At 52.4% G+C, this 25,096-nt stretch overlaps 1 protein-coding gene and 1 non-coding gene across 7 annotated transcripts in view; one reads left to right on the top strand and one right to left on the bottom strand.

The window, feature by feature from the left end:
- SLC25A25 (solute carrier family 25 member 25) overlaps positions 1 to 17,377 on the top strand; it is a 36,882-nt gene extending 19,505 nt beyond the window's left edge. For 2 of the 6 annotated variants that reach the window (XM_066367061.1, XM_066367062.1), the window contains exons 2-11: positions 9,501 to 9,627; positions 9,717 to 9,804; positions 10,450 to 10,485; positions 10,733 to 10,844; positions 12,319 to 12,477; positions 13,706 to 13,858; positions 14,156 to 14,263; positions 14,360 to 14,527; positions 15,060 to 15,210; positions 15,320 to 17,377. In XM_066367061.1, the coding sequence (XP_066223158.1) occupies positions 9,501 to 9,627; positions 9,717 to 9,804; positions 10,450 to 10,485; positions 10,733 to 10,844; positions 12,319 to 12,477; positions 13,706 to 13,858; positions 14,156 to 14,263; positions 14,360 to 14,527; positions 15,060 to 15,210; positions 15,320 to 15,504 (1,287 nt within the window). In that variant the 3' untranslated portion in view covers positions 15,505 to 17,377. Of the gene's footprint in view, positions 1 to 6,908; positions 7,182 to 9,500; positions 9,628 to 9,716; positions 9,805 to 10,449; positions 10,486 to 10,732; positions 10,845 to 12,318; positions 12,478 to 13,705; positions 13,859 to 14,155; positions 14,264 to 14,359; positions 14,528 to 15,059; positions 15,211 to 15,319 lie in introns of those variants that run through there. The other 4 variants (XM_066367058.1, XM_066367059.1, XM_066367063.1 and 1 more) reach the window with 3 other exon arrangements.
- LOC136396018 (small nucleolar RNA SNORA66) lies at positions 784 to 917 on the bottom strand. Its single transcript, XR_010749452.1, has one exon. It is a non-coding gene; the product is annotated as a small nucleolar RNA SNORA66 (small nucleolar RNA).
- Positions 17,378 to 25,096: the final 7,719 nt, after the last annotated feature.

Raw genomic sequence — 25,096 nt, 5'->3', positions numbered from 1 at the left:
GAGAGTGGGGAGGAAGAGAGAACTTGCGAATCAGTCAGTTTGGTATTGGGGACCGGGAAGAAGTGTTAAGACAATAAAGATACCCAGATCTGTAGCCCAGAATCTTTCTGTGGCCACTGTAAAAGCTTTATTACCCTATTATGACCCACTTCAGTGTGGCCTTTGGGGAAGGAAGGTTCAATGCAATAGAAGATTTGCCTTAGATTTGTCAGTTTGGCCCCAGAAAGCCGTTTGAACGTAAGCGACAAATAATTACGCTGTCTTATGCCTTCACGTATCTGAACAATTCAGGGAGGATCGACCTAAGTTGGCAATAGAGTGGACCTTCAAAGTTGAACCCAAGAGCCTGGAGCTGGGCAGGGCCGATCTGTCCTGCATCCTGAAGGTCAGACCCCTGGCCTTGGCGGGCAGAGTGCCTTTGGGTCTGGGAGGGAGGGAATGGTCAGAGGAGAGGCTGGAGTTTCAAGGTTGAGAGACCCATGCCTCTCTTGGATCTGCGGGTGGGTCTGTTGAGTGCCAGGGCCTTCCGTCCATCTCGTGCCCTGAGCATAGGTTACCTCATCTGATCTCCGCCAGAGCCAGGGTAAGTGGTGGCACCCCCATTTCACAGACGAGGACACTGAGGCGCAGAAAAGTTAAGTAATTTGTCCAGGGATAAACAGTTAAGTAGGGGTGGAGGTGTAATTTCACCCCAATCTGTCTGGAATTTTGCCCTGAATTGCCTCACTTCTTTCCCTTAAGAAAACAGGGTTTTTTTTGTTTGTTTTTTGACTCTGTACTAGGTAGGATAGTATGGCCTACCTAGTAGCCTAAGTAGCGTCTGAGGCTAATACATTTTTATCACCACAGTTGCTTTAAGCAAACCTGGTTCCCCTCAGTTTTGCAACATCATGCAGAGTTAGTGACCGAGTTTGTACAAGAAAGCAGTTTTTTAGTGGGACCAGTCGAGTTCTCAGGATTAGAGTGGAAAGTGCCATCTGGCTGAGATTTCTCCTGCCTCCAGTAGGAGTGACCTTGTTCACTTCCTGAGCTTTGGTTATTTTAAATCTTTTCTCCGTTCTCAAGATAAAAACCAACTAAAGAAGGAGACTCTGCCCTGTGTCTGACACATAGTATATTCCTAAAAATATTTGTTGAATTGCTATGTTTTAGAAATAAATGTTCATTTTTCCATTGCTAAGTGGGAGGGACTTTTTATGCAACAACTTTTGCTATCTTTTCATATTAAGCTTTGAGGAAAATCCTTTATTTATAATGAGCTTGTCCTGGTCAGCAGGAATCTGCAAGTCTGTAGTATGCTTAAAGATGTGTTTCAAGAAGTGTCACTTTAAAGTCATCTACTTTTGACTTTAATAATTAACTGCTCTGTTTTCTAGACTCATACTGGTACCTCTTGCCAGCCCTCCCCCAGGGTGGGCTCGAATCAGGACTTTCTGCTCTGAACAGCTTAGTTCCTGGCCTGCAGACTCGGGGTTAAAAGGGGCTGACCTTGAGACCCACACCTTTCACTGGCCCAGGAGGGAGACAGAGCAGCTGGCTGGGGGATGGCAGGAGCCCTAAGAGGGAGCTGGATCAGCCGGTTTGGTTTGAAGCAAGAAAGCAGGCACATCTGGGGAGTGTGGACTCCTTAAAAGTAGATAACCTGAGAATTGGAATAGTAGGGTTTCTGCAGCCCGTGTCCTGTCCCAGTGCAGCTGCTCTGGAAGGTGGGCTTTGGGGTTTGTAATCACTGGCTTTTGGGGCCTGGCCTCACTCTTTCTCTTAGGAAGAGGCTCCCCAAACATTATGGAAACCTTAGGGAGAAGTTCACGTTGGTTCTCAGGCTTCTCAGTTTCCCAGCAGCACGACTTGGTTTGGCTCTCACTTCCTCTGTCTAAATATGTCTGCTAGTGAGTCAGGTTCCTATGAGCTTTTATTCTAGGAACTGTTCCAGTTTCCCCTTTATCTTCATCTGACTGTTAATCTGCTGTTGAAGAAAAAAGCCATTAGTCTGGAGTGGGAGGTGCCCTCAGCAGCATCCAAGCTTTCAGGTCCTTAGGGGCTGTCCTCTCAGAAGCCCAGAGCATTTTGCTTATTGTGTGTCTGATTGCCAAGTGTAGGCAGTTTCATTGGAAACCAGCTACACTGGGCTGTCATGGCAACCTAATCGTCAAATGATACTGCAGCCACAGAGGCAAATGAGGTTTGAGAGCCGAACCGGAGGGTGGGGCTAGAACAGCCGGATGCTGGCAGGTCTTATTTGCATATTAATATTTGGACTTGATCTGAGTCATTGCAGAGGAGGGGGAATACTTTATGACCTAATGCTACACTCCCTAAGGTAGCCTACCTGCCCTAGTCTTACTCATGGTCTTCTGCCACTTATAGGAAGCACCTGTTAGGCTGGCATGAAGCAGAGTGGTAGAACAAGGAAAGCTTGTGGTGGCATTGGCCAATTTGAGAACGAGAAGATGCTGGGGATACAGAGTTGATGAAATCTGACACCACTAAATTCGAAGGGATCTGGAGTTGCTGCCATTTTCCGGAATACTAATTGTTACAGAGAGGAAACAAAAGTAGATCTGGGTCACTGAATTAGAATAAGAGAGCGAGAGGAGTGGTAGGTGGCGGAAGGGGAGAGACAGCAGATACTTGGGATCCTAAAGAGCCTGAGCTCATGGGAAACATCGAGAATTTAGTCTTCTTCCTTACTTGTATTTCTTATATATGTTCTGAAGCAGTAACACAGAAACTGGTTTTGTTCTTTTTGGCTAAGGCTATGCTTAAACTGGTTTAGCTTATGCCTTTCCCACACAGCTGCCACCTTCCTGTTTGAGCTGCTGCGTACCCTAGTTCTCAGTGTCAGCCTGACAAGTGTTCTTTGGAAACTGATTCTAAAATCTTCTTTTGGCAGTGTTGAGTTGGGTTTGGGTGCTCTGTTTTGTGGCTGTTGTAATAAGAGGCAGGCCCTGAATGAGACTCAGCCCCACCATCAACAGGCTCTGGGGCCTCTGCTCGTCTCGAGATTAAGGAGTGACTCCAGAGCCCCTTTGGTCCCACTGTCTACAATTCCGGGGGTAAATACTTCTGACATTCGGTGCCTGGAGACTGGCGTGCTTGGGAAGAACCACAATGAAAATGGAGTTCTGTATGACCTGTTAAATGCCAATTAGTTTGTCCAGGGAAGACATTCTGTTGGACTATATTGCAATTGTAAAATAGAAATGTTATAACTCTTTTTATTTTTTATTTAATTTTATTTTGTTTTAACAAGAGAGAGAGAGGCAGGCCCTGGCCGGTTGGCTCAGCAGTAGAGCGTCGGCCTGGCGTGTGGGGGACCTGGGTTCGATTCCCGGCCAGGGCACACAGGAGAAGCGCCCATTTGCTTCTCCACCCCCCCCCCTTCCTCTCTGTCTCTCTCTTCCCCTCCCGCAGCGAAGGCTCCATTGGAGCAAAGATGGCCTGGGCGCTGGGGATGGCTCCTTGGCCTCTGCCCCAGGCGCTAGAGTGGCTCTGGTCATGGCAGAGCGACGCCCTGGAGGGGCAGAGCGCTGCCCCTGGTGGGCGTGCCGGGTGGATCCCGGTCGGGCGCATGCGGGAGTCTGTCTGACTGTCTCTCCCCGTTTCCAGCTTCAGAAAAATACAAAATAAATAAATAAATAAATAAATAAATAAATAAATAAATAAATATAAGAGAGAGAGGCAGGAAAGGAGAGAGATAAGTATCAACTCGTAGTTGCAGCACCTTAGTTGTTCATTGATTGCTTCTCATATGTGCCTTGACCCAGGTGGGCTCCATCTGAGCCAGTGACCCCTTACTCAGTCCAGCAACCTTGGGCTTCAAGCTAGTGATCATGGGATCATGTCTGTGATCCCACGCTCAAGCTGTTGACTTTGGGATTTTGAACCTGAACCCTCAGTGTCCCAGGTTGAGGTTCTATCCACCGTGCCACCACTGCTCAGGCAAGTTATAATCCTTTTTATTTTATTTTAATATTTTTTTTTATTTATTGATTTTAGAGAGAGGAGAGAGAGAGAGAAAGGATGGGGGGAGGCCGGAAGCATCAACTTGCTTCTTGTATGCGCCTTGACTGGGCAAGCCTAGAGTTTCGAACCCGCAATTTCAGCATTCCAGGTTGATGGTTTATCCACTGCGCCACCACAGGTCAGGCGAGTTATAACCCTTTTTAAAAATTAACATTGGAATAGGATTAATGTTAGCATTGTAAAATAACATCTTAGCAAGCACATGCAGAATTCTTGACCATTTCCTGATACTGTTGGTCTGTAATGAGCTTTGTTATAACCAAAGGAATTCCATTCTATTTTTTCCTAGAAAATAACTGCTCTTATTTGATGAATTTTTAAACTTTATTTATTGACTCTAGAGTGAGAGGAAGGGAGAGAGAGAAAGAAACATCGATCTGTTCCTGTATGTGCTCTGACCAGGGAATTGAACTGGAGACCTTTGTGTATCATGACGATGCTCTAATCAACTGAGCTATCTGCCCAGGGCTGATGACTTTTAATAATTTTTCCTTACATATTGAATATAGGTTTCACTTTTATTTGGTATTGTTTTAAAATCTGTTCTTAGATTTGTCTTGTAAATACATCATAAAACTCAATGGTACAGAAAAGAAAAAAATCAGTGGTATAGTTACCAAAGTTATTTGAAAAATAGTTTATTAGGAAATGAACATCTCCAAATGACAACTTATTTATTCAGTCAAAATATTTGCCATTTTGGAATGACTGCAGTCATTAAGATGAGATACTTCAACAGATCCAAGTAATTTTGTTTCAGAAGCAAATGTGAATAATTCAGTGAAAGGCCTGATCAGGCGGTGGCGCAGTGGATAGAGCGTCGGACTGGGATGCGGAGGACCCAGGTTTGAGACCCCGAGGTCACCAGCTTGAGTACAGGCTCATCTGGTTTGAGCAAAGCTCACCAGCTTGGACCCAAGGTCGCTGGCTTGAGCAAGGGGTTACTCGGTCTGCTGTAGTCCCACGGTCAAGGCACATATGAGAAAGCAACTAAGGTGTCACAACGAAACACTAATGATTGATGCTTCTCATCTCTCTCCGTTTCTGTCTGTCTATCCCTCTCTCTGACTCTCTCTCTGTCTCTGTAAAAAAAATAAAATAAAATAACTATAAAAAAATTTAGTGAAGGAACATCAGCATTTTAATATTCAACTCTTCTACATGTGGACCTCCTTTAAAATAAAAATAATAATACATTATCTTGCTGAGGTGGATGAAATTGGGGTCTCAGAGGCCTGCCAGACCCAATTCATTCATTCGGAAACTGCTTCTCTGGCATCTTTATGATCAAGACAGGCTCCTTCCACATCAAGATGTACAAACATTCGAAACAGCCTCCTGCCTTCAAGAATCCCAACAGTAGAGATAAAAATAACCCCAATGCAAAACATTCTGGATTGGACAGTTTAAGAGCTAGCTGAATGTTGTGTGATTTAAGTGGGAATCTACCTGGATAGCCCTGAGCTGCCTCTGGATAGCTCACTGGCTCCCCCCTACTGAAGCCCAATACTTGTTTATATAGACCAACCATCGATCTCTTTTAGAAAGGTGGAAATGTCATATAAGTTGTTGAAATCTGTTTTGTGTTATACTATGTAAGCTTCAACATCTTATTTTAAAACTCTTTTTTTTTAAGTTCTCCAGAAAAAGCCTTTTAGCGAATTAAGAAATTCCTTTTACTTTCCTTGATCCCTGAGTGATAGCCACCCGTTTCTGTCCCTCCTGAGAGTGCGGGTCAGTCTGTTAGGAAGCTGCGGTGGCAACAGGAGCAGTCAAGGCCTCCTGGCCTTTCCCTTGTGACTGCTCTCTTCCTCCACAGCACAGACCTCACCCTCTCCGGGGGGATCGGAGGGGCGGAGAGTGCAGGCTGGCCTGGGGAGGACCCACCTGCGATCTCCTCACCCTCACGCCAGAGGGCTGTTCTAGGGCAGCGCTGCCCAGTGGAACTTTCTGGGACGGTAGGTGTACCAAGTGAGTGCGTGTGGCCGTGGAGCACTTGAGCTGTGGCTGTGCCACCAAGGAGCTGACTCTTCATTTCATTTTAATTAAAGTTTAACAGTGTCCATGTAGGCCGGAACGCTACAGTTATACTGAGCTGTCAATCCTGAGTGAACGTGGGCTCTCCAGACCACATCAGTGGGTCTGAGTGAGTCCGTGGTTGACCCCAGAGTGATGCTGCAGGGGAGTCTCAGCCCAATGACCTTTTAGCCTGGTGTCCTCTTCCTGTCCCCATGTCTGCTCCTCAGTGCTTTGGGACCCCTGGGGAGGCCTGCAGGACGATGGGTGGGTTCTGAGGTGCTCACAAGGTGGAGTGGCCCTGGAAAGGTCACCGGAGCTGCCGGAACTGTGTCAGGAGTGCCGCAGCCTGAGTCGGGGCTCAGCCGGCAGAGGCAGCTCCCCTGCGGATAAATGAGCCCTTGGTGTGGCCGCTTTATGGATGGCTAGAGACCTGGCGTTCCACTACCCACCCGCCACTTCTGCCCTCACAGCTAAACTGGGCCGTGGTCAGTGAGCATTGAGTCAGTCTCTACGTCTACTTTCTTTCTGTTGGGAATGATTGACTAAGGGGAGAAAATCACCGTATTGTGTGACGTGTTTGGAGACCTTGTGGAAAAACAGGCCGAAGCCTATTTGTTCGTTTGGAGGGGTCAGCAGTTAGGGTGAAGGTTTGTTTGGATAGGATACCGAGGCTGGGCAGAATGCTCTGCCTGTTTTGGAAGAGTTAATTTGGGGAGCCGGTTACTGTTACGGTGACGGTGACGTCAGTCCTGATCTTTACACTTCTCTCTTGAGCAATCTAGGACTCTGCTCATTGGCTGTTGGCAGGACCAAAGTGGGCAGGCTTTTTTCAATTAAGTAAAAAGGCGGGGCTTGACTAGCCAATGACAGCTGTGCCCCAGCATATCATGCGCAAGTTTCTGGGCCCGGCAGCATTCCCCACTCTCCACACTGCATAACTGCTTGGGTGGCAGCAGGGCACCGCTCTCCGCGTCAGCATGCTCTGCCTGTGCCTGTATGTGCCGCTCATCGGGGAGGCCCAGACCGAGTTCCAGTACTTTGAGTCCAAGGGGCTCCCCTCCGAGCTGAAGTCCATCTTCAAACTCAGTGTCTTTATCCCTTCCCAGGAGTTCTCCACCTTCCGCCAGTGGAAGCAGGTGTGTAAGTGGCCACGCCAGGTCAGGAAAGGCAGCGGGCATTTCCTTGGCGGTGGTTGAATGAATGGATGAGTGCTGGAGGGGGGGACTCCTGTGACATGAGCAAGGTTTCGCCTGGTTGTCGTGGCTCTAGCCGGCAAGAGGGCTACCTCACAGGAGTGGCTGGCTCACAGGTCACTTGGAAGGAAGGCTTGAATGATAAGGAAGACACTTGTGGGGGAGATGGAGAGGAATTTTCTTGCTGAGGGCAGAGGAGAGGTCCTGAGAAGGGGGTACAGTCCAGCTGCTGGGGGCTGTTTCTCTGAGCTGAGGGAAGAGGCCAGGAGGACATAGGAGTGCAGAGGCAGAAGCGCTTCTCATTGGAGGCGCAGGAGTTGGAACCATAGCTACAGAGGCTGGAGCAGATATTGTTGTGCTTTGATTGAAACAAATCAACATGCAAGGTGAGGGGAGCCTCCCTAGACATCCCTTTGGAGCAGGGAGGCAGCAGAAATGGTTACCATTTTAAATATGGGGAAACAGCTACAGACTGTGGAGGTTACTTGCCTCCTAAAGGTGGGTACCCCATCTTCTCTGTTAATCCAATCCCGTGCTGTCCCCCAGGATTCATGATGGCAGAGGGGGTCAGATGGTGTGCAGGGAATGGTGATTTGTGTATCCTGGGAAGGAGTCAGAAAGTAGGCCCAGCTATTCTCAGGTAGAAGCAAGGACTTGGAGGTTATTTTGAAATGAGCTGCACTGAGTCGGTCTGTATTACAGGGCACCGACCCCAATAGATGCACGGTTCTCATTGGTGGCAGAGCAGCCAGATACCAAAGAGCTTCATGCCTAGCATTTATCTTCTCCCTAAATGGCATGTAGATTCTACTTCCATTCCTGCCATAAACCTAGAGTGACAGCCCTGTATGCACTTCTTGCCTGAGACCACAAATGTCTGCAGGAAGTTAATATAACTTCAGATAGTAGATAAAATACCAGCATTGGTCTCACATTCCGGCCACACCCATTGCATTGTTCTTGGGATCATGTTAGGTGACATGGTATTAGCCCAGGTTTCTCAGCACCGTTGGTAGCTGAGCAAGCACAAAATGCCATCAGGTGGTTCAGAGAGTGACTGATCATAATCGAGGAGTGCCAGCTAGCTGATGATCTGTCCAAACCTGCTGGTCAGAAGACTTTGAAACTCATATTGGTTTGTGGATAGTGACTGGATTCTCACTGAAAGAACTGGTCAACACAGGAAGACTGTAACCATTTTCCTTAGGAGATTTTTATTCCTAGTTTTGGGGCGTTGCTGGGTTAGAGTGACTCATGTTTATCCCCCACCTTCTTGAGATTAACCTTTAGGGTGGCAGCAGGATCTCTAGGGAGGTGGCCTTGGAGTCTAACAAGCCTGGCTTGAATCCCGCCCACCACTTCCCTAGCTGTGTGACCTAGGATAAATGACTTAACTTCTCTGACCTTCTCTTACCTTCTCTGTAAAATGGGGGAAATGATAGTACCTACTTCCTAGAGCTGTTTGTGAGGATTCAGCAGGTTACTAGAGGGGATGCATTTAGCAGGACCCATGGCTCAAAACCTTAGGGTCTCTTCTGGCCTCTTAGGTCACTAAACTAAGCAGAGCTCCCCTACTGTTGGGCGCCTGGTTGAGGGAGCCGAGGTTGGTCCTGTGGTCAGGTTCCCCTGAAATCAGAGACTGGCAGTGCTGTCACGCACATGCCTGAGAATAGTTCCCTGTGGTTCTTCCTGTTTCTCCAGCCTCCAGAGTTTTCTCTGGCTCTATTTCTGCCAAGCTGGCATTGGCAGGGGCCAGCTCTGCCCCAGATCTTCACCCTGGCCACCCAGCTGTTCTTGGGCCACCGCCACTTGTAGGGATAAGAAGAGCAAGCCGCGGAGTTCCTGGTGGAATCGGGCTCCAGGCCATCCGCACACTCGGGCAGAGAGCATGTGGGGTGAGGTGCCAGGGCAGCACTTCGGGGCAGCCAAGCCGCTGGGCCTGGCAGCGCAACAAGTCGGTCTTCACAACACTTGGAATGAGAACTCGCCCTGCGTGCCACCACGGGCCTCTGCCTGAAGGGCTGCCCCGAGGGGCTTGGTGGCTGGTTTCTCTTTGCTCGTGAGGGAAGCAAGGTGGGCTCTCGCTTGGGTTCTGGCCAGCCTGTGCGGATCCCAAGTGGTGACTTTGGGACTAGAGCAGGGGAAGTCTCTTGCCACCTTTGTTCACAGGTTAGCACGATTGTTTCCTGGGGACAGGGCACCACAAGGGACTTACTTGCTGGTGCCTGAGCTTAAGGACAAAACCTTACTTTTGTTTCATAGAAAATTGTACAAGCTGGCGATAAAGACCTTGATGGACAGCTTGACTTCGAAGAGTTCGTCCATTATCTCCAAGACCACGAGAAGAAACTGAGGCTGGTGTTCAAGAGTTTGGACAAAAAGAATGATGGTGAGCCTGGCTTCCACAGCCGAGAGCCGGCCGGTCTGCGGTTCTCCACACGCATGCCCGGCGCCTGCTCACGGCCTCTGTTGTTGCAGGGCGGATCGACGCCCAGGAGATCATGCAGTCCCTGCGGGACCTGGGGGTCACGATATCTGAACAGCAGGCCGAAAAAATTCTCAAGAGGTGAGTGCTTAGCCAGCCTGGACATTCAGTTTAACAAAACACAGCATGACAAAAAAGATGTTCTTGGACTAACTCTGGCGTCACTCACTGTTCTGACCCTGTTCTCTAAACTTTGGCTTCTGGTAGTTTGAAGGGATGAATCAGTAACCCCTCCCCCGGTTCCTGGCCAGTTCTCATTTGAAGAATCACTAAGCACCTGGAAGTGCGCCCATTCACCAGGGACCCACAGGGAGAAAAGACTGGGGGGGTTCAAGTAGGTGAAAGGGGAGCAAGCAACACCTTTCTGCCTGGTCGTGACGGGGCGGGCAGCCCTCCACTTAGGTGGACATCATGTCCTAATCAGATGTGCTGCCCTGAAGGGCAGGTGGAAGGTGAGCAGGGGTCCTGGGTACAGCGTAGCTGTTGCTGGGCTGGGAGATCACACAGAAGAGCCCTACGAGCCGGCCTCCTCTCCTGGCTGAGCCCGTCCACATCCCTGGGGCCCAGAGCCGCTAGTCAGGGACAGTGGCCTCCTGCGCCTGCTCCCCGCTGGTGTGGGGCGACCTCGCGCTGTGCTGCGTGTCTGACTCACTGCCATCTGCTCGGAGCACTTAATCTGTGTTGTTTCTCCTCTCTCCTCTGCATCCTCCTTTGTCTGTCTGTCAGAATACGAACGGGCCACTTCTGGGGCCCTGTCACCTCGTAAGTATCTGTGTCACCCTGGTGACTGCCCCCCTCCTTAGCCTCTGTGCCTGATCAGATGGGGTTCTTGTGGGCCATTATATCCCGTTTTTGTGCAGTGAGGTGTGGAGCCACCTTGTCTTTCTCCTGAGGGCAGAGGCACCCTCTTTGGCTCTCTGGCCACGTCGGCCCCTGGCTCACTGGAGGAGGGAGCGTGCTGACAGGTGGGGCCTGTTTCCACGTGGGCAACCATGCATTTCCCTTGCAGCATGGATAAAAACGGCACGATGACCATCGACTGGAACGAGTGGAGAGACTACCACCTTCTGCACCCTGTGGAGAACATCCCCGAGATAATCCTGTACTGGAAGCATTCCACGGTGAGCCCCGTGCCCCCAGCGCTGGCTGGCCACTTCTCTGTCTGTCCGCAAGGGCCCCTTTGCCCAGCACCAGCCCCCATCCTGAGATTGGGAGGGGTTAGGGTCCCAGCTTGCCGCCCCTTCAACAGCAGGACTGTCCTTCCTTTGCCAGCTCCGCAGAGCCCTCCGTATGTCCCCTCCATTTCCCACATGCTGGCCCACCGAATGGCCAGACTGTTCCTCAAACCCAGGGTTCCTCTGCCAGCAGTGCCCTCCCGTCACCACGGGCTGCCTGGCGCTCAGTGCCCACTTCAGACCCCCTCCTCTGAGCGTGCTTGCTCTCCCCAAGTCAACATGAGCCTTCCTGGGCAAAGTGCTCTCTCCAGGGAAGAGACGCTGGAGCCGTCAGGTCTCCCACCGCCCCATTCTGTGTGCTGCCTAGCTCTACGGTGACTGCGTTCCCGGCATGGCATGTGCCCTGTTCGGTCACCTGCCAAAGCTGTCATTGCAAAATATAGGTCTGCACCTTCGCTGGTGGTAGCCACGCTGACCCCTCTGACTGCGAGTCCCCTTCATGTGGTGCACGACCCTCTCTGTGGTCTTTGCTGAGCACCCCCTCAATTTTAGTCTGATCCACTCTGGGCTCTCAGCTGCAGGAGGGGAGGCCTGAAACCTGTGCTCCTCCTGGTCTGTTTCCCAGTGCCCAGGCCTCACCCCAGGACACTGGCATCTGTCTCTTTCTTTCTTTTTTTCTTTCTTTCTTTCCTTCCTTCCTCCCTTCCTTTCCTTCCTTCCTTCCTTTCCTTCCTTCCCTTCCCTTCCTTTCCTTCCTTCCTTTTCTCTCTCTTTTTTTCTTTCTTTCTTTCTCTCTCTCTCTCTTTTCTGTTTTTTTGTTATACCTGGCATCTTTGTTAGGTGGAAGTATGTAGACTGCTGACCCATGGTCTGGCCTGTAGCCCCAGGGTAAGAGCAGAGCTGGCTCTCTGTTTGCCCAGCCAGGATGCCACTCAAAGAGAGGGTGACACACAGGCATCACACCCCCTCTCACATTTGCTGAGGTCTGTATGATGTCCTGCCAGCATGATCTGGTTACATACCCGATTTCAGGAGCATTTTCAGCCCCGGCCTGATCTACAGCCAGCCTGGTGATCCTCAGCTGAGATGCCCGGGGAAGCTGTTGTCACAGGCGCTCTGTGGCAGTAACTGACAGGCTGGCTGTGAGGTTTGGAACTGCTTCCTTCCAGCTGTTCTCACATTCCATACCTGGGCCTCCGCAAGGCCGCAGACCGGGACCAGAGCTTTGCCACCTTCACACAGTGAAGGGAGTGGGCTGCACCAGTTTTCCACCCACAGTCCCTACGTTCTCAGCACTGGGGCGGCACTCGGGGTGTTTGCCGTTCTAGATGGTGGGAAGTTCTGGACCTAGCTGGCCACCAGCAGCTTGGCCACCAGCATCAGGGCCTGTGTGTTTGATCTTTGCTGGTCTTCCTTGCAGATCTTTGATGTGGGTGAAAATCTGACAGTCCCTGATGAGTTCACAGTGGAGGAAAGGCAGACAGGGATGTGGTGGAGGCACCTGGTGGCCGGAGGCGGGGCCGGGGCTGTATCCAGAACCTGCACGGCTCCCCTGGACAGACTGAAGGTGCTCATGCAGGTACGCAGAGAAACAGACCCCAACACCCGGTCTCCACCCTGGGTTCCTCGGTGGGTTGGTCTCCCCTTCCTTGTTTGAGGCCCTGCTTTGGGCCTGTATTTTTCTATCCGAGTAAATTAGAATTATTGCTCAGAGAAGGGCAACATTAGGCCTGAGTAACGTTTTGCATATAGCTGATCTAATTTTATCTGAGGCCCTTAAGCCAGGAATCACATTACAGGCTCACATAATGTAGGCAGGTAAAGCCAGTGAGAATGGGGGTGTGGCAGGAACCTTCTTTAAGGCACTTGTCATATAGTGTGAGCATTATATGAATGGGAACGTGCGAGCAGATGTTCACGTGGCCAGATGCCTGTCACCACGTCCATAGGGAAGAGATAAGCTAGACGAGTGTCAGGGGCAGGCTTGCAAAATCAACCTGCACAGGCATGCACTATTGGACTTTGGCATCTTCTGAACAGTGGCCAGTCGCCCCTTGTCCCTTGTCCCTTGTTTGTTCTGGCACTTTCCTGTTCAGAAGAGAGGTCATCCTTTCCCTTCCTTCTTTGCCCTCCTGGGCCTGCCTTGGTTTGAAGCCTGTTGATGGACAGTGTGCCCCCTTCTTCTGCTGAGACAGGCAAGTGGAGTGGTTCGGGAGAAGAGCTCTAGGCCTGAAATCTGACCCCATCCCTCTCACAGCTTTGTGACCTTAGCCAAGTCACTTGAGCTCTAAAACTTCCCTCCTCTGAGCTGAGGGGCTTGTAACCCCTCGGCTTCCCTGTCAGCTTGTTGTCCTCGCCGCGTTCCCAGGGGTGCTATAGGTACTGGACGCATTCCACGGGGGCGAAGTGACACTGTCCGCCACGTGCTCTAACCCAGTGTGAGCGGGCGGCGCAGGACATGGATGGGCTGTGGTTTCCTGGTCTGGGAGCTCAGTGTAGGGTTCTCTGTACTGCTGTACAGATTTGAAATATTTGCATAATAAAAAGCTCATTTTTTTTTTAATTTTAGAAAGTAGACCTTGTGGAGGAGTTTAGCACAATGTTGGCACACGGTAGGTGCATGGTGCCATCTGGCTGGCCCTAGAGCAGCCGTGTGCGTCTCATAGCGCTGAGTTAGTCCTCAGAATATGAGAGGGTCGGGCCTGCCCGTTGACCTTGGCAGTTGGCCAGCGAGCAAAGGCTTTGCTGGATGACGGCAGCCTCACGGCCACCGAGTTCTTCCTGACCACTTGTCCTTCCCTCCGCAGGTCCACGCCTCCCGCAGCAACAACATGTGCATCGTGGGCGGGTTCACCCAGATGATTCGAGAGGGAGGAGCCAGGTCACTCTGGCGGGGCAATGGCATCAATGTCCTCAAAATAGCCCCCGAGTCGGCCATCAAATTCATGGCCTATGAACAGGTGAGGCCCTGGCTCCCAGGGACAGTTGTCAATTGGCAGCTGCCTGCTTAGCTGCTCTCGGGCTAAGGTCTCTGCCCAACTGATGCCCCAGAACTTGGCGTCAGTCATTGGACCTGAGGGACAGCGGGGCGAGCTGGGAAGTGGGAGGCCTGGGTCTGACCCCAGCGTTGCTGCCATTTCCTCTGTGAACCAGTTCCTTCCGTTTCTGGAATTGTCAAGTGGGGAGGGACACCACATGTCAGCTGTGGGAAGGGTGCGCTGGTCTCGAGTGTGTCGGTTTGTTCGTTTCCTGTTTAGATCAAGCGTCTTGTTGGGAGTGACCAGGAGACTCTAAGGATTCACGAGAGACTTGTGGCAGGGTCGTTGGCAGGGGCCATTGCTCAGAGCAGCATCTACCCGATGGAGGTGAGAGGCCTGGTCTTGGGGTGGGCCTTACGCATGGGGGTGAGGGTGAGGAGTGGGCCGTGCTCATACTTCTGTCGCTTCTGTTGGGTTTTGCAGGTTCTGAAGACCCGGATGGCCCTGCGCAAGACAGGCCAGTACTCGGGCATGCTGGACTGTGCCAGGAAGATCCTGGCCAGAGAGGGGGTGGCCGCCTTCTACAAAGGCTACGTCCCCAACATGCTGGGGATCATCCCCTATGCTGGGATAGACCTAGCTGTCTACGAGGTGAGGCCCTGGAGGGCTCGGCTTCCTTGAACTGTCTGGAGAGATGTAGAAACGCCCTCCTCACCACATCCCTGCCTGCTGTCTCCATGTCTGATAGACCAGGGGGTGGCTGGGACAAGGAATAGCAGCAGTGTCTTCTTCAGACGCATCCATTCATTACACGGGTCTCCTGGCAGCCCCCAAGTTCTGCCCCTCGAGGGGCTTGACAGGGCAGTCTCCAGAGCATGATGCCCTCGGGGCTCACTGGCACCCAGCAGACTCCAGGCAACAGAAGTCAGGCTCTCTGGTGGGGAAAGGGATGCTGTCACTGGGGATTCCTGGGCAGGACATGATACGGGATGAGGCAGAGAAACAAAGGGCAGGCAGGCCAGGAGCTCCGTCAGCCCAGGCCAAGCGAATCGGGTTACAGCGGCCTCGCGGATCCCATGTGATGGGCTCCAGTAACCGTGGCTCCCCTGCCCCCGCCTCGCGTCACGAGCTCTCCCTGGGGCTCGCAGGCACTGGGGCTCATCCTGCGCCCGCTTTCCTGCAGACACTCAAGAATGCCTGGCTGCAGCGCTATGCTGTGAACAGCGCAGACCCTGGAGTGTTTGTGCTCCTGGCCTGTGGCACCATGTCCAGCACCTGTGGCCAGCTGGCCAGCTACCCACTGGCCCTGGTCAGGACCCGGATGCAGGCGCAAGGTAAGGCTGGTTCTAGGCCCCAGCCCGCAGGGGCCCATCTCCCTGGGCAGGCTGGGCTCCATGGAGGAGCTGGGGAAAGACCTCTGACGGGCGACCTCTCTCCCTGCAGCCTCCATTGAGGGTGCTCCAGCCGTGACCATGAGCAGCCTCTTCAAACAGATCCTGCAGACTGAGGGAGCCTTTGGCCTGTACCGGGGGCTGGCCCCCAACTTCATGAAGGTGATCCCAGCCGTGAGCATCAGCTATGTGGTCTACGAGAACCTGAAGATCACCCTGGGTGTGCAGTCTCGGTGACGGGAGGGAGGAGGCCTTGCCTGGAGGACTTGCTGATCCTGGGCCTGCAGGCCTGGGACGTGTAGCATCTCATTCTGTGAATGTGCCAACACTAAGCTGACTTAACCAAGCTGTGAAGACCCTGGGACTCACCCGCAAGGAAGGGGCATGGGGAGCTGGCAGGCCCACCGTGTTTGTCCCACTGACCATGGCCAGCCCTCGTGTCCACTCCAGGGAAGACCTCTGGGTGCTCCTCGGGTCCTGGGATCAGCAGGACACAGGCTTATGCACAGTAGGGACAAGCTGTTTCCTGTAGGGCCTGCCCAACAGCAGGGCTTGGAGGCCAGCTTAGTTCCCCATCTCCTCCCACCCAGACCACCGCCACGGGCCTGCCCTCTGGCCTGCTGGGCATCTTCCCTGTGTCCACTCTGCTTCTTCCTCACTGCTGTTTCAACATGGTAGGAGGAGGGCTACCAGCCCACTCCATAACCCACCTTGCCCCTCTCCCCTCAGTCACGGGGCAAGGTGCCTCCGCCGGACCTCGCCACCCCGACTTCCCAGCATGCAGCATTGCGGCGGGCTAGGCCGTGCAGGGAGGAGGGAGGGGTCTGGCTGTGTGCTCACACTCACCTGAGCTCACCAGCCTGCACCAACGACACGTGTGTGCATGCGGGGGCGAGGCCCGGCCCCACCGCTGGCTGCCTGGCGCATGGCTTCCCAGGAGGTGCGTGCTGGTTCTGGGACCCAGAGGCCTCTGCCCCGTGCCGCTGGGGCTCTCTGGTGTTCTCAGCTGGCCCCGGACTGTGTTGGGACTGGCACCTGCTCAGCACCGACTCCGTCCCTGCTCTGGCGTGAGGGCAGCGGGGTGCGGTATTGTAGCGGAAGGCCCGTGTCTGCCTGCGCGGTGAGAGACTGAAAGGGGCTAACAGCCTTAACTATGTGTTGTTGACAAAAGGGTTTCATTCCAAAAGACAAGCTGGACAAGCGTGCGAGGCCCGTGCTCCCGGGGAAGACGGCACGTAGCTGGCTGACTGCATTACAGTCTGTTCCTGCGCCGCCCGGGGTTTGTGTCCAGTCCCCACGGGGCGAAGGGGGACCAGCCTCACATTCCACTGCTGCCACGCATCACTGCTTGGAGCCTATTTATTTCGTATTTATTTGAACAGAGTTATGTCCTAACTATTTTTATAGATTTGTTTAATTAATAGCCTGTCATTTTCAAGTTCATTTTTTATTCATATTTATGTTCCTGGCTGATTGTGCCTCCCCAACACCCGAGAGGCGAGGTGAGGAGAGAGGGGGACGCGGCAGCGACCTTCCCACCACTGCTCACACTGGAACACATGGGCCCAAGGACAGAAAGAAGGGCAAGGAGGGAGGGGCCCTGACCCCTGACATGTTTTTTGGCAGGTTGGGGCGGGGCGTGCGCCCAGGAAGCCTCAGGATCTGAGGGTTTGATTGGGGACAGGAAGAGGGGAAGAAACTTCAGTTCCAGTGAAGAAGAAAGTCCAAATCCCTTTTCAGACTAGGAGGGTAACTTTAGTTCACCCTTTCTGAATGACAAGGCAGTGAGTGCCTGTCACTGTGAGCTGGGGGGGAGGGGTCCAGAGGAGAGGGTGGCCAGCTCCCCACCCCACCTGTGATGGGGCCTCCCTCCCAGCGCCCTCTGCTGCCCCCACTCAGAAATGCTGGGCAACCTGCAGCCTTGCAGTTGCACTTTTCCTTCCACCAGAATGGCCCGGTGAGGACAATTTCAATAGGATGCAAAGTTCAGTACAAAAACTGTTGTTATATACAAGTATCGTTATAACTGGAATTTGTGAAATCGCAAATTAAGAAAGAATTGGAAGTTGTCATTTAAAACAGCCTTCTAATAAAGTTGTTTCAAAGCTGATGATGGGGCTGTTTTCTGATCTGGGCTTGGGTGGTGTGGGGTGAGGTGTTCACATGTTAGAAGAGGAACCCAGTTTTCTCATCGCAGAAAATGAGAAAGCCACCTGCTCTGGGTTTTTCCGAGCCACTCCCTCTTTAGAATGTTGGTTGGATTTCTGGTGTTGTGACCAGGCCACCGGCCCTCTGATCGCTGAGTCTGGCAGTCTCCCTTAGTCCCCCTTTGGGTCAGCCCTGCTCCAGCAGAGCTGGTTGCGCCCTCCGGCTTGAAGTGGCTCCAGCCACCACCGGCTTCTGCACCTTGCCGGCTGCTCTTCCCCAACCCGCCACCTGGTTCCTCCCCATCTGACTTAGAGATAGAGGGCTGCACCTGGCTTTGTTTGCTTTCTGCCAGTCACCCAGGAGAGGAGGCCTCTGGGGGCCCTGCTGTGTTTGAAGCCCTAAGAGCCCCATGCACAAAGCACTAAATGAAGTGTTCACTAAGCCTTACCAGTGGTGGCACAATGGATAGAGTTTCGACCTGGAGTGCTGAGGACCCAGGTTCAAAACCCCGAGGTTGCCGGCTTGAGCACAGGCTCGCTGGCTTGAGCAAGGGTCACTGGCTCAGCTTGAGCCCCCCAGTCAAGGCAAATATGAGAAGCAATTAACAACTAAAGTGCCACAACTATGAGTTGGTGCTTATTATCTCTCCTTCCTACCCTCCCCCCAAAAAGGTTCATTAAAGAATGGTCCATACTCTGACCCCCTGATAGCTCTGGGTGCCACAGGCCAGGGACAGTATGAAGAAGCTGGGGGAACCTGCCGGAGTTCTGGCCCTCAGAGGCTATAGGGAGGCACGGAAGTGTGCCCATGGGTGAAACTGGCACACAGGACTTGTACTGGGTTAGTGTGTCCCTCCCCCCAAACTTGTGTCCACTGGGAACCTCAGAATATTGCTTTATTTGGAAATAGGGTTTGTACAGATGTCCTGTTAAGATGAGGTCATACCAGATTAGGGTGGGCCCTGAATCCAGTGGCTGGTGTTGTGGAAGAGAGGAACGTGGACACACACAGGAGAGACATGGAGAATGTCATGTGACAACAAGCAGAGGTTGGAGTGGGGCATCTTCAAGAACTGCTGAGGGTTACGTGCTGGCTGCCACCTGAGCAGAGGAGAGAGGCAAGGGACAGTTTGTCCCCGAGACTTTCCAGAAGGAGCCAACCCTGCCGACAGCTGCGTCTCAGACTTCCAGCCCCCTGAACTAGGAGAGGATGACTTTCTGTTGTTTCTCGCCCTCCGAGTTGGGGGTGAGCTATCCAGGAAACTGATAGGCCCTTTGTTTCCATTTGTTGTCAGGGTAACAGGCATAAATCATTTCCCAACCACTGGGTCTTGGAAAATTGGTGCCTGACCCCCTCCACCTGCTCTTTCCTCCTGTCCAGGCTTCCCCTTGGGATGGTGGCCTGGACTCCTCCCAAGTGCCCAGTTCCATCCAGCGGGGAGAGGGGGTCTGCGGCATAGGGGTCAACCTAGGGGGTGCTCTGAGGAGGCTGCAGCTCTGAGCCTCCTCCTCCAGCCGTCTCCTGTGTCCCTCCTGTCTATGTCACCTTACCAAGGCCCTCCCTGAACCCCCGCCCCCTTGTTTAAAACGGTGACCTGTTCACTCCCCACCCAGCCCCGTGTCGCTCTAGATCTCTCCCTAGCACTCTTCACCCACTCTACTTGCTTGCTCTCAGTGCTGCTTGAGCGTCTGTTTTCCTTCATGAGCACTGGGTATTTGTTGGCTCTCTTCACTGCTGTTCCCAGCAGGTGCCGGGCACCCACTCGGTGCTTAAAGAATAGTTAACTAGTTGAATGAAACCCATCCAAACTCTTATGGCTGTGGTTGTCAGAGTTATGCCCCCGCCCAGGGATGTCCAAGTCCTGATCCCCAGGAACTGTTGATTTAGCTGACATGGCCAGGGGGGTTTAAGGCTGCAGATGGAACGAAGGTTGCAAATTAGCTGACCTTAAAATAGGGTGATGAGCCTGGATTACCTGAGTGGTGGCTCCGAGTAATCACAAACGCGCTCAGTGCAGGAGAGAGACCAGAGAGGTGGCGCAAGGACTCTGCCCCAGGTCACTGGCTTTGCAGACAGAGAAGAGGGCCACAAGGTCAGGAATGCAGGAGCCTCTATGAACTGGAAAAGGCCAGGCACACAGCCAGCGCTGGAGCTTCCAGAAGGATCGCTGCCCTGCTGACACCTGGATCTGAGCCCTGGGAGCCGAGGGCCGGATTCTGCCTCCTGGATTTGCCTGGAAGCGCCGCTGGAAAGTCAAAGCAGACTTTGAGTGGAAATGGCTGGTCTTTCTTAAGCAGTTTCATCTCCCAGCTCCCCTCCCCATCCAGGATTCCAAACACACGAGTCATTTCCACCTAAATGCTTTTCATTCCTGCCTCCCAGTGAGGAGGCTCAGGCAGGCCTGGGATCTCTGGCATCTGGGAGGAAATCCAACCCCAAAGGAGGGGAGCCACTTGGGCTGTGGGGAGGGAGTCTTCAAACCTCCTTCCTGAAGCGAGAGATGAAAGGTCATCTCTAAATCCTGGGGGCGACGTTTACGGAGCACCAGCTGGGGCACTGCAGCGCAGGACCTCGCTGAGCCCTCAGCAGTTCTAGAAGGTCATTCTGCCACCACATCCCCATTTTACAGATGAGGAAACAGACTCTGGGAGGGGAAGAAACTTGCCCTTACCATGAGTGACGACCTCAAATGCAGGCCAGTGGCCCCCTGGCATGCTGCACGCCTGCGGGTGAAGGCAGGGCGGACTGCACCCAGGGTGGAGCAGTGCCATGGGCTACTTCTGGAGACCTCCCCTGGGGGGCACCTGGTCCCTGGCTGCTCTCCCAGGCCAGGGGCCACAGAGGACCTGGGGGGCAGTCCTGTGCTTGAATCAGTCCTGGCACCTTGGCAGTGGCATCTTGGGCCTATCTCAGGGCTCTGAGCCTCCGTTTCCTCAGGAGCAAGGTGGGCCCAGTATCTTCCTTACAGGTCAGAAGGGAAGGATTCATCTGGGTTCAAACAGGGTCAACGTTGAGCTGAGACTCAAACCAGCTTTGCTGACTCTGAGGCCATGTTCTCAACCTTGGTTCCTGGCGGGGCTGCCCGGACCTCACTGGTCTGATCGGGCTGGAATGTAGGGGAAGGGTGACAGGACCAGCGACCGGGTGCTGGGCCCAGCTGCCCAGGTGTGGACTTTGGTCCCTGGTCTGCGGGGGGACAAGGAAGCTGGAGCAGACCAGCAAGGCCCAGTCACAGTGGCTATAGAGGCCAGCCTCGGCTGGATGGGGAGGATCAGCAGGAGGGAGGTGATGGGGGAGGGCAGGCGGGAACAGAGAATGAGGACACTGAGGCCAGCAAGAACCAGAGCCGGCCCCAGCCCCGAGGGAGCAAGATAAACCCAGGCTGCTGCTCTTGGCTTCCCTGGCCAGAGAGTGGCCACAAAGGAATGATCTCTTTTGGCCATTTGCTGTCCCCACCAGCACAGCCCCTGTGGCCCACAGGAGTTGTGAAAGCTGGTAAGAGAGATTGTTGGCCCCACCCACACCCACCGAAGAGCCCACCCCCCACCCCCTCATATCACAGAGGAGGACCCTGACACAGGGCAGGGGCTTGCGCGTGGTCAGGTCACGGTAGCGGTTTCTCCGCCAGGACTGCACTGGCTGATGTCATTTGTATTAGTATTCTATGGCTGCTGTTACCAATGGCCGCAAACGGTTTCTTAAAACAACACAGATGTATTCTCTTACAGTTCCAGAAGCCAGAAGTCCAAACTCGGTTTCACTGGGCTGAAATCAAGATGTCTGCAGGGCTGGTTCCTTCTGGAACCTCAGTTCTCCTCGAGGAGAGCCCAGTTTCTTGCCACTCCCGGATTCTGGAGGCTGCCTGCATTTCTTGGCTTGTGACCACTACCTTACATGACTCCAGCCTCTTGCTTCTGCAGTCCTCTTCCCCATTTAAAGATACTTGTGGTTACATTTAGGGCCCGGCTGTGTAATTCAGGAAACTCTTTCCATCTCAAAATCATTAATGTAATCCCATCTACAAATTCCCTTTACCACATAAGGTGACTTTCACAGGTTCTAGGGATTAGTACCTGAATATCTTTGGGGGGGGGGCATTACTCAGCCCATGACAACAACTGTTCCCTATCAGACACTTCTGCCTGACAAAACCCTTCCCACTTGGTTAAATAAACCAGTGAACATTCATCCACTGAAACAACGTGTAGCACGGAACACTACACAATCATTAATAATGATGAGCAAGAACAGTGTTTAATCTAGAATATGTCAACAATTCAAAATCTGAATATTTATTTATTTAAATTGATTGATTTGAGAGAGAGAGAGAGAGAAAGAAACATTCATTTTGTTATTCCACTTGATTGTGCATTTATTCCCATATGTGCTCTGACTGGGGATCAAACCCTCAACTTGGCATTTCAGGATAATGCTCTAACCAGCTGAACTAACTGACCAAAGCTGAGTTTTTATTAAAAAAAAAAATCACCTGGCCTGAGGTGGCACAGTGGACAAAGTGCTGACCTGGAATGCTGAGGTCACCAGTTTGAAATTTGACCAGGCTTGCCAGGTCAAGGCACATAGGACAAGCAATCAATGAACAACTGAAGTGAAGCAACTATGAGTTGATACTCTGTAAAATCAATAAGTAAAATCTTTAAAAAGAAAAGAAAATAGAAAAATTTATCTAGAGAGAGAGGAGCAATGTGACACTGTGATAAAGACCACAGACGTTGGGGCCCAGAGGTCTGGATTTACGTGGCCACTTACTGGTTGTGTGACACGAGGGAAGTTTCTTAACCTTTCTGATGCCTCATCCTACAGCCAATGCCTCCTCTAAAATGCCTGGACCTACTTCATAGGGATGTTGTAAGAGTTAAATGAGGTAATACATGTGAAAAGCTTAAAACGGGGCTTGCTACCAAATAGGCCCCATTGAACTGTTAGATACATATAAATATATATTCATTATATTTAAAATATAAATATGTATGTACACTATATGTAGGTGACATAAGAAATAAACCCAGCCTGACCTGTGGTGGCGCAGTGGATAAAGCGTTGACCTGGAAATGCTGAGGTCGCCGGTTCGAAACCCTGGACTTGCCTGGTCAAGGCACATATGGGAGTTGATGCTTCCAGCTCCTCCCCACCTTCTCTCTCTGTCTCTTCTCTCTTTCTCCCTCTCTGTCTCTCTCTCCTCTCTAAAATTTAAAAGAAAAAAAGAAATAAACCCAGAAGGCTATACTACAAAAAAATTTTAAGTGGCTCTATCTCTGGATGGTGGGATGGTAATAGTTGGTATCACGTTTTTGCTTATCTGCCAGTTTCACTGATATACAACAAACATTAATTATTTGCATAATCAAGGCAAAATTTAAAAAATTAACAATCTAACAAACACAAGTGAACCAGAACCCTCCCAGTGTTGGAAGCCTAGGCTGTGGCTCACCGTCCCCAGGGAGCCCTCCTGTCTCCGGGGAGGAGGGATCTCCCATTCCCACCCCTCTCCTGCCTTCTTCCTTCCTGAAGCCCCTGACCGTGAGCTCTGGGAACCTGGTTGTGCACAGAGCAGGAAGTGTGTTCTGAAAACAGACAGTACACCCACTGGCCGCATAGAAACTGCCCTCCCTTGTTGACTACTAGGTGCATCGACTCTGATGGCACCGGCCCCCATGGAGGGTAACTGACCTCTGAGGGCTTCTCCGAGGGTGGACAAGGATGGCGCTTGCCCCAAAACACAGTGAGCAGAGGCAGGTTTCCGACCTCAGGTCTTCTGTTACCATCAAGGCCATAGGGAACCTGAGCATGACTAAGATGGAGCTTGGGTTCCTGACTTCAGGCCCTTTCCTCTGGGAGGTGCGGCTTTTCTTACCCACCCATCTTCAGATCCTTGCATGCTAAACTCTTTTTACTTTTGGGCAGAGTCCCTGGATAATGAAGATGGCCCAGAAAAGGTGCAATCCCGGGGTTGGCCACAGGTGGCAGCACCAGCCCGTTTCCATCCCTTACATGGCTTTGCAGTCTCTACCGCCCTCCAATGGTTATGGGAAAATAGGCCCAGGGAGCCAGGCCAAGGGATACTTAAGAAAATCGAGGCAGGGTTGTCACCTCTTGTGGGGGTGGTTGCAGGACACTCGGTGAAAGAAACAGGGCTCAGTTGGTGCCACATGGTGGCCTTGGGTTGACTAGCCTGTCTCCAGCCCCAGTCAGAGATGGGGTCTAGCTAGCACAGTCCTTGGACTTCTCATCAAGGTGACCATTCAGCAGAAGAGGGTACGGATGACGCAGGCATGCTCCCCTGTGCCTGCAGCAGCCCCAGGGAAAAAGCCCCAGTGAGGAGTCAGGGCTCTGTTGCCACGGACCAGCGTGGCTGGTAATTCTGGGTCTTGAGTAAGAACAGTGTGGAATTAAGAAAACAGACTCATTAAGAAAAGGATGGGATTAGGAGGCTTCGTCAATGCTGATGGCAATATCCCAGTGCCCCATAGCCCCAGTTTGCTTTGATATAGCCATATGCAAATCAAGGAAGTCCTTGATACAAAGTTACACATCTGAGGCAAAAAGAGGAATCCCCCTACCATAAGCGAAATAAACTAACATCCGAACAAAGAGTAAGAGGAAGGGCATGTAAATTGCTGCCAGCAACTTAAGCAAGCAAGTGAAGTGGGTGCAAATACTCAGCATCCTAGCTAATATGGAGGTGGAGCGGGGAGAACTCAGCCTTTTGCTAAGCCTCGAATTTACAAAGGCTTTTTTGCCACTTGCAGTCTACAACACCCTGTCCCCAGCATGGTCCAGCCACCACTCATAACCTCTACCACAAAATGTGGAGACAGAAAAAGCATCTCTGATACATGAAAACGGCGAAGGGAACCAGCTGGTAGCAGCGACCCAGCCCTCACCCAGAGCCTCCTAGTCAGACTGGGCCCCCAGGGGATGCCGAGGCTCAGAGGTACAGTGGCTGGGCTGAGCAGGAGCGGGAAGGGCTGGGCGCATGGGCAGAATGGTGGCAGTGAGACCCTGCCCTGGCCACGTCATGGGAGAAGGTGGACACCTTGTCCTAAGCCAGGCATTATCAGATGCTCCCTTGGGGCCTGAGACAGGAGAGGTGAGGCTACTTCCCTGAGCAGCTGGAAAGGTACCAAGTAAGGTACCACCTACAGAGCCCCCCACTCTCAACAGGCTTCTCTATAGACCCCTTCCCAGTGCACACCCCTGTTAAGTCCTGGCCTGAAATAAAAGCTCTGGGGTGGCCAGTCACTGCCAGGGGGACCCTGGGAGGCATGGGGCTCCCTAGACCTTGCTGTCCTGGTCTCTAGAGCAGGATGGGAACAAATCCAGCCCCTGCTGGGCCAGCATCCTTCTATGCACTTGACCTGCATCCTGTCATCTAACCCTCACCACTCGCCCCTGAGGTGTAGACTGCTGTTATGCCCACTTGACAGATGAGGAAACTGAGGCTGAGAGGCAACACCACCCAGAGTCTAGAGGCAGTCCCTCAGAGACCACGCTGCGGCATCTCTAAGCCTCCCTGCTGGCGTCCCGGCATTATGTGACATGCTAAGCCTTTCACCCTGGGCCCGACACCTAGTAACACTGGACAAACAGGGCTGTGCGTGGCCCCATCCGAAGCTGCCCCCACCAGCAGTTACAGACCTCACGGCAGCACCACAAAGGG

The sequence above is a fragment of the Saccopteryx leptura genome, chromosome 2 (assembly GCF_036850995.1).
Source record: "Saccopteryx leptura isolate mSacLep1 chromosome 2, mSacLep1_pri_phased_curated, whole genome shotgun sequence".
NCBI lineage: Eukaryota > Metazoa > Chordata > Mammalia > Chiroptera > Emballonuridae > Saccopteryx > Saccopteryx leptura.
This window is presented reverse-complemented; position numbering and strand designations above follow the sequence as displayed.